Raw genomic sequence first — 12699 nt, 5'->3', positions numbered from 1 at the left:
TTTGTCTGTTTGCTCGAAGCAAATTGTACCTTTTAGTTTCCCAATGTAGAGGATGAAAAAAAATCTGGCTAATTTGTAAGTATTATTTTTTACAATTTTTTCCTTGCCAATTAACTGCTAAGCAGTTACGATGCGTTAAAACAATGTGCTTGTTGGCCTTGTTGCAATGTTATTGATACAAAAGTAATCTGAGATGATCTTTTACTAATGTTTTATTCTCTGCTCCCTTTTGTGCAACGCAATATAATGTAACGAAAAACAAAATTGTGCATTTTTGAAGAAAAATTCAATTTCATCATGTTTAGTTTGTAATGTTATGCTTATTCTAAGACCCGAAAGTTTAAACAAGTTTTTCCTTGATTTTGTTATTAAATGTATACTCGGTGTTTGAAATTTTATTCGATTAAAAAATTTACTCTTTAGCGGTTTTAAGATCTTTATGAAAAAAATAACTTATACAAATATCATTGAACAAAGAGTAATTTTAAATCTAACCAAATAATACGTAAATATTAAAAGAGAGCAATAGAGATCAAACATTACGAAATATCGTTTTCATTGATAAATATATATTTAAAAATTGAAAACTTTTTTTATCAATTAAAAATTTTTTTTTTTTATCAACAAATTAACTTTAAATTACATAGTAGCTTAAAATGAATGCGCAACTTGCAACATTTTAAATGTCTGTTATCATAACTTGCAGTTCTACTTTTTGATAAACAAAATGTGCCTAAGCGTTAAAAATCAAAAGCAATAGACTGAACCCTAAGGAATACTAATATTAGACAAATTAGAAATAATAATAAGCCGCATTTAATTTTCTATATAGACAAATGACTCTTGCTGTACGTATAAATATTTTCACGATACGCACAAGTTTCCATGATACATTTGTATTTAAGTAATAATTAGTTAGTTGAAGCGCAGCTCCACATCTCGTGTCCTAAATTTTTCTCATTAATACTTTTTTTTACTTTTTATGAAATGCGTATTATTTTTTTGACCAAGCAAGAGGCGCCCGCGCATCCGTTAATTGGTGCTTAGCTCCCTATTATTATTCGTTAAAATATATAACATGTAACAAAAATTTCTAACACATATTGTGACAGAAAATTGAAAAGGGTACTTCGATTAATCGATTGCCTCTATGTAAGTTATGAAAGGATATAAACTATTTACCTGTGCCTTTTTTGATCTCTCGCGCGCGGTTTACGAGAGTTTTTTCTGGATGTACGTAAACATTTTTATGAAACCTCTTGATAATGAGGGCGATGATGATGATGATCATGATGATGATGAGCAAAGTGTGTTCCTTTTATACGTGTTTTTGTCGTACGTTTGTGTGAAATGGTCTGCAGCGATAATGCGGCATCAATAGAAATTAAAAAAAAAAAAAAAAACAAATATCATATTTGCTGCAGAGGGAAAGAAAATGTGAGAGAGAAATGATGAACTAAGTACGAGATATTTGTTACAGCGTATTTTATTATTATTATTGTTTAGTAGTTATTTACAGCCTGTATATTAATAACGATTAAACTATTTTTTAGATAATACCTTAATTGTTTAATATTATTCTCCACCTCTCATAATTTGCATTGCTGCTGTATTCATTTTTTTTTCTGACGGGTCTACAAATGCTCGGTACGCAACTCGGCGTCGAAAACAATTGTTTGGTATTTTAATTCATTAAAATTCACTCCACACACTGTAATAACAAAGACAAAACCTTATCCTTTTTTTTCTTACATCACTATCTAATTTATGATAAAATTATTATCACGGTGAAAGGAAACGAGGTGCATTCTTACGCGAGGGCCAAACGTAGTAATATGAAACCTTCTTGGGATGATGAGAACGAGATCCTGATAATACACGATCCACCTTGTTTCCTTTTACCACGATTATCATGATGATGTGATATGGACTTTAGGTGAGTTCATTTCTATTATTTCTGTATCAAGAAAGCGATGCTTTATCTCATCATTGTGTCTTGGGTTTGAAGACAGGACCGCAGCCAAAGGCAGGGGGGAGTTAATATTTCATTCAAATAAATTATGCAACGTGCTTCAGAGCTTTGCTCTGCTCTTTAGTTTTTATAATAAACTAAGCCCTCAAAACACCTTAGGCAGTCCTTATACAATCTCGTAGCCACGGATGCCACGTACAGGGTCTTCTTTGAATAAATTATTTCGATACTCAAAAACTTACTTTGCCGTTTGTCCATCAATGTTTTTATCGACATTTGATGTATCTGTTTATTTATTACTTCAACTTGTCATAAATTATTAAACTGATCCTCCCCACGTCCCTTCAAATCCTAGCTACGGTCCTGTTTGAGCAAATAATAATAAATTTGATGAACCTCGATCGGTGAATTTTGCGTTGTGAATTTATTGATTTTCCCAAGTATTTTGTGTACACGCAATGAGGAAAGATGATAAATTCACAATCAACAAAAATAAGTTACACCGATTGTGTCAAGTAAGCGTACTTGCCGGTGGAGCTAGAAATACATGTGTATATCGACATATTTGTAAAGTATACTGTTTATTTCGAGGCTAAAAAATAGCGTCCGAGTAAGCCACGGACCATTTTCATTTTGCCGAAAAAATTTTGTCAGTGGGTAATTGACTGCAGCCATGAAGATTTACAAGACTGCAAAAAGCCAGCTCTTGTTTTCAAAAGGTTGAAGATTTTTCTTACACGTACGCTTACGATTGACCTCTTCGATCGATCGAGGATTTTTTAATATTTTTAATCCATCATTTGATCATAAGTGTATGAGCTTGGAGCCCTTACACTCAGTTTTTAGACCTATTGTACGGTCAGGGACTTGTGCTTTAGTTCATCTCAATCTTTTGATTTTTTCTTTGGTTACTAGTATTCAATCGGTAAAGGACGAGAAGAAAAGGCATCAGTTAAAAAAAAAAAAAAAAATTTTTAAGAAATATAAACCGTTACGTGACCTTTTAAATGTGCGAACATACAAAGTTGGAAAACATTAATTTACGTGCTTTGCAAAGATGTTTCCTCGACTTTTAAAAAGTTCCAACGGTAGTCCAGGTGACATTTTGCGATGCATAATTATCTCATGCATTTATTGTAGTTGATAATCCATTGGCTTTTAACGACTTATGCGTCATGAATTTCAGTTTGAGCCTTGTGTCTTTCAGTTTTATTTTATTGATGAGACTTTTAAAACCATCAATTTTTTCGACTTTTTTTCATCAGTAGGTGGTACAAATACGCATGTACTTAACGTCCAAAGTAACAAGTTTTTTTTTTTTTTTTTTTTTTTTACACACGCAACAACGGTTTTTTCAAAAAAATTTCACATTTATTATTGTTGTATCATATTTTTTTAAATTTCAACGCGTTAATTACAGATATTTGCCTGTAAATAATTGATTGTTACTGCACTCAAGAGAACGTGAAAATCGAATAATAAATTTTTTTACCTACAGGTATATACATGTATACCGAATGATAGTCTTTTTTTTTTTAATAAATTTACTCCATATTGCCACTTTCCAGTATTCTTATTGATGAGTATCAAAATGAATAATCAATATTAAAGATCACGATGATTGGAATTAGCTACGAAAATGTATAATAATATCTTAACATCCATCAGCCACAAATATGTGTCAAAATTATAATATCATAGTTGACAGAATTAAACTGCTGGTAAAAAATCAATGCCTTATGTACACTACTCGTCATAATGAAAAAGCATCGTTTCAATCTATTTCCACGCGTAACTTAATGATTTTCGTAATTACTTGAATAGTTACTTTATCGAGGAAAAGTTTCAAATGCAAATAAATAACCTTACGAATCTCGTTTTAATTAAACGAACGATTATATGGATGTACAATTGCTCATTGTATAATGCTCTGGACAAATTGCAGTTTTTTAACGAATAGGTGCATCGTGGGGAAAAAACGAGGATTAAAAAATATTGCTAGAACATACATACTTGTTTGTCGCACTACAAGCTCGCTATTATAATACTATATTAATAATGATGCGTCTCAATCGACAGTTTGGAGTAACAATGTAATTGATAATTTACAAGTAAACACTCGGCTCGTTTGAGAACGAAAAAAGTTCACCCAAAGCGATGGAGCTGGAAAAGGATCGGCCCGCTCCTTGTGCTATAAGTATATATATATAATCATAATAATCATAACAATGGTAATGATAATAATAATATTGGCCTCGTATAACAGTCAACAATAACAGATTGTGTAAAATAAACTCGTAAAAATTGCCGAGTAGTTTTAGGATTTGAAGTCATCTTTACGCTGTGAGTTGACGAATTTCGAAGCTACGGGAAAGAATAGATCGGCGCCACCCGTATCTTCATCCACAAAGTATGTAAGTGTACAACAATATTCTAGATTGCGGTAAAAATTGGAAGCTATAATAGAGTCACTCCGCACACTTCAAATCCCAATATATTTATATATACTCGAGTACAGTATACATTGTACTTACTTAAACAAAGTTCAAGTTGACTTGAAATGCAATAGTTTTGAAAATGTTTGTAAGTATTTATATGATACATGATTTGTATTAACGTCATAATATCCGAAAAAACGGTAGTAAGAGAGTAAAATGGATTTTTCCCAACACATTTACAAACGTGTACCTACAACACAACTAACGATTGTACGAAAAACCGACGTTATTGTAGACTCTCTCGTTGCCCTTTTCAAGGTAATCCGAAAAGAAAGGGGGGAAAAAAAAACAACTCAACATACCCACGAGAAAACACTGTATCATATAAATCTCTGTATGCACGAGGTAGGTACATTGTACGAGTAGGGCGCTAAAAAAACGTGGGTTCATCAGCGTCACCTCGAAAAAGGGGAGGGAGTAGGATCGTTTGGGTTTTAAATTTTTGTTGCGTGAGACAGGAAGGTGAGGGCGGCCCGGGCGACGCTGCCCATCTCGTAGTTGACAGCCAGCCGTGGCGACGAGGCGTAAGCTTTGCTCAGCAGTGCCAGGGTTCGGCTTTTGCTGCTCGACGTCTGTGTGTTCGGTTGTTGCTGCTGTTTTTGTTGCTGCTGATCGGCACTAGGCTCCTGAGGATTCTGGCACTTGAGGAAGGACTCCTGCTTGGCACCTCTGTGTGACAGACAGAGCAAACGACACTCATCACTCATCGTCTTGCGGTTTCACATTTTTGTATCATTATTGCAATCACAGAGCTATTTTTTTATACCGAACGACACTTTTTAATAACAATGCTAAAGGGTGAGGTGTAAAAAAAACAAATTTTTGAAAACTTTTTCAGCCAATAGGTGGATTCGCAAATGAAAAAAAGGTCTCGTCTCGATTGTATCTTTTTAGGTGAACCTTCAATTGAAAAAATCCAAGTATGCATTCATCCTGAATTAACCCAAACGAAATTTTGCACATTGAGAAATATGATGATCGCGACTCGGAGACAAACTCACAAAATCGCTCAAGTTTGTCCCTATAGGTATAAAAAGCACTTGTGCCGCGTGTGATTTCGTCTCGTTTTTTTTGTGTTTGTGATGGCCGTGCTGTTGTTAAAATCGAGTTTTCAAACAAGCACGGGTTATACTTGATTATGATGGGGACTTACAGGTATCGGGTCAAATCCTCGACATCGACGAGCATGGAGTCTTGCTCCATGTGAAGGTCGTCTCGGCGCATGAGACCTTCGACCAGGGCATCGTTTAGGGTAGCTATCCTTGCGTGCAGGTCGTTCGCCAAAACTTGAAGCTGGGCGATATTCAACTCGGTGAGCAGAGTGCGCGTCAAGCGACGACGCTCGTCGCCCAACTTTACGCCGATCTGCAACGAGCAAAAAAACACAACATCGTCGTTAATATTTGCAATTATTTGGCATGTTGTTGTCCCAAATGATATTATGTACACCACGGGTTAATCGGTAGGGATTCACGCTACTGCCGATCCCACCATATACTTGTGTTCAGAGCTGTTCTCGAATCGTACGCAATTCTTTTTTTATCTAAATATTTTAATGTTTATTTTTAATTGTTAATACTAAGTACCTAATCAAGTGAATCGTGATTCATTTCAACCGATTCATGAAAACTTGGCTTTTCGGTTCACCGAATTGAAATCAAATTGATTCTTGAGATTCAGAGGCAAGTCAAGAGTGAAAGCAAAAGTTTTAATTCCCGTTTCGAGTATATTAATTAAGATAACAAATTTTTGATTCAAATAAGACAAATCCAGTTTCAACAAATACCATTCTTACCAATACTTGTTTTAAAAACATTTTTTTTTTTTTAAATCAATAATCAAAGCGGATGGTCAAGAAAAATGTCCATACGCGTGCGTATGTAAATGTTATCAAGTCGTATCACACCAGAACTCCTCTGACCGATTTCGTTCCGTCATTGCTACACTTGTTTTGTTTCCACTTTTGGTAAAAGACACGAAAGTATATATCTATACATGTAGGTGCAATGATTCCATGGATGAAAGTCGATTGATAGATTAACTTAAATATTGACCTTTTGTAGGCTGGCCCGCACCATCTCGGTGATGGGGCTCTGCTTGAGCTTCTGCCTCTCGATCTCCATCTGCATGTACGCCATCTCCTTGGCTTGGGCTAGAGCCACCCTGGCCTCGGTTTGCAGACGAGCCTGCCTCGCGAGAAAACTTGCCGCGTCCAGCGGCCCCTCGTCGTCACCCTTTGGACCTGCCTCCGGCAAATTCAGCACTTGGGGCCTACTTGCCGCCGCGGCATTGGCCGGCCACTGCGGTGGTAACTGGGAAGCCAGTTTTGTCGGCGAACTCGTGATCGAGGACGAGGTCGAGGAGTTCGCGGATGTGCTTCTGCTGCTGCTACAGCTGATGCCAGACGAGGCCGTTGGGGACAGGGTCGACTTGGTCAGGTCGAGGCCGTCGGAGCCAAACGCCGATTCCGAATCCGATGACGTTTCGTTCATGAAGCATATTTGTAAATTCATGCCTAAACACAATACAAACGATGTTGTTTTATTTTCTTATACGCAAAGTGCTCATAAACATTTTTTGAATTTTTCTTTTGAAAGTAGTACAAATAGATCGGTATGGTTGTTCTCACCGCTCTGGAGGCGAGCTTGCAGACTGGGCTTTTTCCGATTTTCGTTGCGCAGTTCGTCCGCTTCCGGGCCCATCGCCAATCGCCGGCGGATCTCTTCCCTGTCATTGATTCGCTGCGGGAAAAAAAACATTTTTGGTTGTTTTTTTTTTTTTTTAACGAATACAAATGTTGTGTAACATCATACGGTAAAAATAAAGTGGAATTCTGCAACTTTTCTCTGCTGCTCTTTTTGGGACCAACAACAACAGCACTGCGTAATTTTATTCGTGCATACTATAGATAATACGCGCGATGTGCCGTAATCTTTCACTCACAGACTCCTCGGAGAAGTCATTGTCGTCGTTGTCGTCGTAGGTCAGAGTGTACAGGTCACCGACAAAGCGAGAATCTATCTTGTAGTGCCGCCGCTTGTCCAAATTAAAGCTGTGCATTTTCGACAATTCCGATGGCGCAGTTAGGTAAGTATATACTTGGAGCATGGGACAATATTGTGCCGCCGTTACTTAGCGCTACGCGTACTTTTTTCGATGGAACGTCACAGAGTCGAAACAATGAAACTTGCACGGGCACCGGTTGAGCTCTAGTGAGTTATTGTGCGTGTGTTTTTTTTTAACGAGAGAGAGCGAGAAAGTGTACGGCTATATGTTTATAGTGCTCTCTTAGCCATACCAGTGCGTGGTATGTGTATAGTGGTTACAACAGTCGGGAATAAAACACCAATAGCACCTCTACTATACTTCTTTTTTATTTCAACGTAACAATATAAATATGTATGTATAAATATAGTTATGTACCACCGCGCGGCTCACGTCACGGGGAGAGCGACGGCGGAGAGTGAAAGCGTTGTTGTATAGGCTTAGTATAACACCGAAGCAATTTATTGCAAAATTATATAAAACGGATGTACCTACATGTACAGTCGTAGCGAAAATAATAAAATTGTACAACAACGGGTTTTTTTTCTCAATTTCTTTAAATTTACTTGTTTATAATGGATAGCAGCTATCGTGAATTACCATTACTATATTTGTAGGGACACGTAGCTGTTGTTGTTATTGTTTTTGTTTACATAACAATTATAACACTGTTGAGCCTAAACATGCTGTTTCGCACAATATAGGATCTTAAGCGTTGGAGCCCATCTGATGTTCGGCAGAGCGTGATAATGTTGAGACGAATTTTTCAAATTTTAACCAAAAGTCGAAAAATTCCGTAAAGTGGTGAAAAAAAAAAAAAAAAAAAAAAAAAATTACTACGAAAATCCATACGAATGATATTATACAAGAAAAATTTGCGGTACATTGTACTACGAGTATGGATAAAACGTGAGGGAGTTGAAAGAAAAATTTAATTTAGCGAATGAAAAGGCAATTACCCTCGTTTCATCAAATTTTTATGCTCATGGTATGTACTTATTAGATTGTTTTGTATAATATATACATATGACTCACCCGACGCTCCTCTTCACGCGCGGCAGCCCTCAAATGTGTCTCAATGGCATCCATGTCGATTGTAGGCATCGCCGTCTCGATATTGTAAACATCGAAGCTCTCTGTAACAACTGAACGCCAAACGACCAAGGGTAATTAATTTTTTTTCTTTTTTTTTTTTTTTGTTTTTTCGTTAATCATATGATATTCAGTAGTTATAATTATACTTTGGTAGCGCGGAGTGTGAAATATAACATATTTTTAAGCGGCTTTCCATTTGGTTGTGCCCAATGATTTGACACTACTCTCCAAAAAAGTCATCAAGTCAAAACGAGTAAAAATTTTTAAAATCCCTCGCACAGGTGTACTTTGTGATTAAACGAATTCATTTATTTTTAATCGAAAACGCATCTTGATGAGTGCAGTGCAGCTCCACGGGAATGTTCCCCGAGCTCCACTCGTAAAAAAAAAAAAAAAAAAAAAAAAAAAGATCCGAACGAAAACCCCTTTATCAACGCATGACTTGCCGCTCTCGAGCTCCTTCTCTGCCTTGTTCTTGATGTCTTCGAAGAAGGGATTGGTGGGCGCTAGGGTGCTGGCCATGCTGGCGGCAACGCTCCGGTGTTGCTGGTGGCGCGCTTTGTCGTCCAGGTGGGCGACGTCGGGCTGGCTCGGGGAAAAGTTCACCAGGTGCTCCTCCGAGTCGGGCTCGCGGAGCAAACGCTCCCCCGGCACGTCCATGGCGATGACGTCGGGGACCGATGGGTAGCACAGCAGGTGGTTGTCGTGCAAATGACGTCGAGGGTAATTCCGGCCACCGGGAGAACCGTCCCTCCGGTTGATACTCGCCAGCAAATCTATCCCCTCGAGCTTGCACTCGGACCCCTCGTCCTTTGGTCTCCTGCGTTTCGTCGCCTTGAGGTTTTCGTCGTCGTCCTCCACGTCCTCGTCGCTCTTTTTATTGTTGTTGCTGTTGTTGTTGTCGGTGGTGGAGTTGTTCAAGAAGGGATTCAACGAGTTTCGCTGAACTTCACGAATCAGATCGACCTGGTTGTCCACTGGCGACTCGTCGATCTGTGTGAGTAACTCATATTCGTAAACAAGGACTTGAAGTAATTGAAAAAATAAAATAAAAAACCTTACCCATTCGGCCTCGCTGCTTCTAGTTGAATCGGGAATCTGTTCGATTTCGGGGTATTGCAGACTCTCCTTGACACTCGTCGTCAACTGGACGACCTCGACGTCGCTCACGTCGACCAATATTTCGTTGGCTTCTGTCGTCGGTCGCAGACTCTTCACGTAATTTATGCACTCGAGGTACGACCAGAGATTCTGAAATTTGACGACACACGCGCGCAAGTAACGAAAAACTGTTAACAATCACTCCTATATGTATATGTACATTGAAATATATAACTTACGGGGGCTTTGGTGAAAAAAACCTCGTCGACCGCCCTTCTCTCGTCTTCGGTAAGGTCTTTTTCAACGTTTTGCTGATTTTGCATGAAATTTAAAAAATCAACTAATGTATAGTTAACGGTTGAATTATCATCCTAAAAGAGTAAAAATACAATCATATAAACGTATACTGACGCATGTTTTTGCCCTTTTTTTTTTGCATTTTGCATTTTGCCATTCACACACCCAAAAGCAAGTATAGGCACGCTTCGTACACAACACACAGGTGGTAAGTATACTTACGTGGTTGTCGCGCGACTCGTTTTCGCTCAACCGATCCCGGCCAGGGTCGGGGCACGGCGAATCCCCTTTGACCGGATCGGTGAGACCGCCGTGCATTTGCAAGTTAAACTTGGGCTTTTCGTAAAACAACTGCTTCTCCTCGTCCAGCTGGTTATCGAGCTGGTTGACCGCGGTCTCATCCACGACTCCCTCGGTATTGTTGTTGTTGTTGTTGTTGTTGTCGTTGTTGTTGTTGTTGTTGAACTCGTCCTCGAGCTCCTCCGAGCTAGATTCTGAGTTCTCGTCGTCTTCGTCCACAGTGTCGTCGGTGTCGCTGAGCAGGGAAGGCTCCAAGTGCTGGAAGCCCAGATAATTCGGGTTGACTATGCCTCGGCCGCAGCCATCCGGCATGTTGCCGTCCTCGGAGTACACCGACCAATCCGAGCCCGATAAGTTCCCCTGTGGCTCCTCCTCGTAGTATCCTGCATTTACACGCCAACCGATGGTATTAGATGCAATAGAATGATGATAGGACTATCTCGAATATTGTACGCATATAGTAAAAGCAAGACCTTCGTAGTCGGCTAGGCTTTCGGTCGAGCTGCTTGGCTGCAAGTTGGTGCTGCTGTCGAGATTGTTGTTGTTGTTGTTGTTGTTGTTGTTGTTGTTGTTGTTGTTGCGTTCGTTTAACTTGTAACTACGAGTGACGGCGAGGGACGAGTAGGTACTTGTGTCCTGTCCGGTGTGAAACTCGTGCCGGTTTTCCTGATCCAGCGAAATGCTGTCCTTCTCTGTTGCGTTTACTATTATCTCCGACGAGCTCCTGTGCAGCAGCAGTAGATGTTGACTGAACAAACAACAAGAGGGTGTAAGCACGCGCATGTATATGAAACGATTGAAAAAGAAAAATTTTAATGCCCGAGTTAATTTATCATACGATGTGCATTGAGTATTATAACATTAATGGATATTACCGTTCGTGGGCATCAATATCTGCACTTGTGAACCGCGATATTTACTTTTATAATATATATTCTGGATGTAACTAGCTATACTTTAGGATTTTTTTTTTTTTTTTTTTTTTTTAATCAATAAATTGTAAGATCAACTCACAGAGATAATCGTATATAATCAAAATGTAAATTCTTTAAATACTATTCGACAATCGATACATAAGGGCAAACTTGGGCACAATTGCTTTTTAGATTTTTTCTTCTTCTATATTATAAAAGAACATTTTTTTCCTGAATAAACAAACTTTAGGTATTTAAATTCATTGTCAAATATTTGAAATCAAAAATTTAAATACTTTATTAAATACTCAACAATTTTTTTTTTCTGAATTAGTTTTTCGTGTACACTGCGAAAATTTTGTCAAGCAGTGCGTGACAAGGGATCACCCTTTTTTCTCGAACTAATTGGTAGTGAAAATGTTCGATTTGATAAACTACAGGATCGAAAGGCGAGAAAAAAAAACACCCCCTTTAATTTTGAAACACAATTATTGAATTTCCAGTGCAGGCGCGCGCGCGCACGAAAAAAAAAGTAACACCGGAGGGATTGAAAAATACAAAACAAAGCATGCACCAAATAATATCATATTGTGAAGCGATACACCTGTGTACGCATACTTACTTATTGTTTTGCAGTCCAGTGTGCACGGGCGGCATGGAGTAGCAAAGGGACTCGTTAAACCGCATGGCGCTTGCTCGTCTGGAAGCAAAAAAGCCCGTAGTACAAGATTATCACTACGTATTAGGTGTACACTTTACATGGACCCTCCACTCCCAAGGAGGAGCTTGAATTTTCGTTTGTTTATTGCGATACGTATTTACTGTAACAAGAGAGGCAAGTCACCTCGGCGAGAGCTTTTCAAATTAAACCGAGATTGGAAAAAAATCTACATACGTACTCCTACGCGAATATAGATCAAGTGGTGCTTATTTCTCGTACGTACGTGGATGGATGTGTATACACGACGTTGTTAGAGGCTCGTTGCGGGGGGGACTAGTATTGAAAAAGTTGAAAAAGATATCGTCTTTTTTATCCCAGATTTTTGTCTTCAACTAAGCACGCACGCAAAAATATTCCCACGAAAGTTTCGTTTTTGGCGTTTTCGTGCCAAGACTACCCTCCTGTAAGACTACGGCTACTATGATGATATATATATATACTTGTTGAGCGCGTGCGCGCTCGCTTGCTCGAGCCCGGAATCGATAAACCCCACCGGGGTGTGCTATACCTGTACAATCCATAGACGTTCACATAAGGGAATTTTATGGGTGCAGTATTACATTTGTATTATTAATATACGTTTGTAAGAGAGTCGGTCAGTTGGCTTTGAGCGGACAACTTGATCGCACTTTCAATTTATTTTACCTTTTTTTACGGGATCATGATTATTTTTTATTTTTTTATTTATTTTTTTTTTACCATGACTGGGTCTTTTTCGCAAAGTTTGCTTCATCGTAATTTCGAGCCAACATTTTG

The 12699-nt window shown here is 38.6% G+C and overlaps 1 protein-coding gene across 4 annotated transcripts; it reads right to left on the bottom strand.

The window, feature by feature from the left end:
• Nucleotides 1-1379: 1379 nt before the first annotated feature.
• Schip1 (Schwannomin interacting protein 1) lies at nucleotides 1380-12328 on the bottom strand. 4 transcript variants are annotated; one of them, XR_016292913.1, is made up of 13 exons: nucleotides 12167-12177; nucleotides 11845-11922; nucleotides 10782-11056; nucleotides 10231-10691; nucleotides 9951-10082; nucleotides 9673-9861; nucleotides 9057-9603; nucleotides 8551-8660; nucleotides 7100-7211; nucleotides 6525-6985; nucleotides 5624-5835; nucleotides 4773-5139; nucleotides 4147-4163 (listed from the first exon to the last, which is right to left on the bottom strand). XR_016292913.1 is itself a non-coding variant. In XM_014357284.2 (12 exons), the coding sequence occupies exons 2-12, from the start codon at nucleotides 11907-11909 to the stop codon at nucleotides 4905-4907; spliced, it is 2799 nt and encodes a 932-aa protein (XP_014212770.2). In that variant the 5' UTR covers nucleotides 11910-11922; nucleotides 12122-12328; the 3' UTR covers nucleotides 1380-4904. The 4 variants fall into 4 exon arrangements, 3 of the variants coding, with proteins under 3 accessions (XP_014212770.2, XP_014212769.2, XP_089446514.1); XM_014357284.2 differs by having other exon boundaries at nucleotides 1380-5139; nucleotides 12122-12328; XM_014357283.2 differs by having other exon boundaries at nucleotides 1380-5139.
• Nucleotides 12329-12699: the final 371 nt, after the last annotated feature.

This window comes from Copidosoma floridanum, unplaced genomic scaffold (assembly GCF_036245765.1).
Source record: "Copidosoma floridanum isolate Cflo_tuat_1 unplaced genomic scaffold, Cflo_Japanese_pri ptg000012l, whole genome shotgun sequence".
Lineage (NCBI taxonomy): Eukaryota > Metazoa > Arthropoda > Insecta > Hymenoptera > Encyrtidae > Copidosoma > Copidosoma floridanum.
This window is presented reverse-complemented; position numbering and strand designations above follow the sequence as displayed.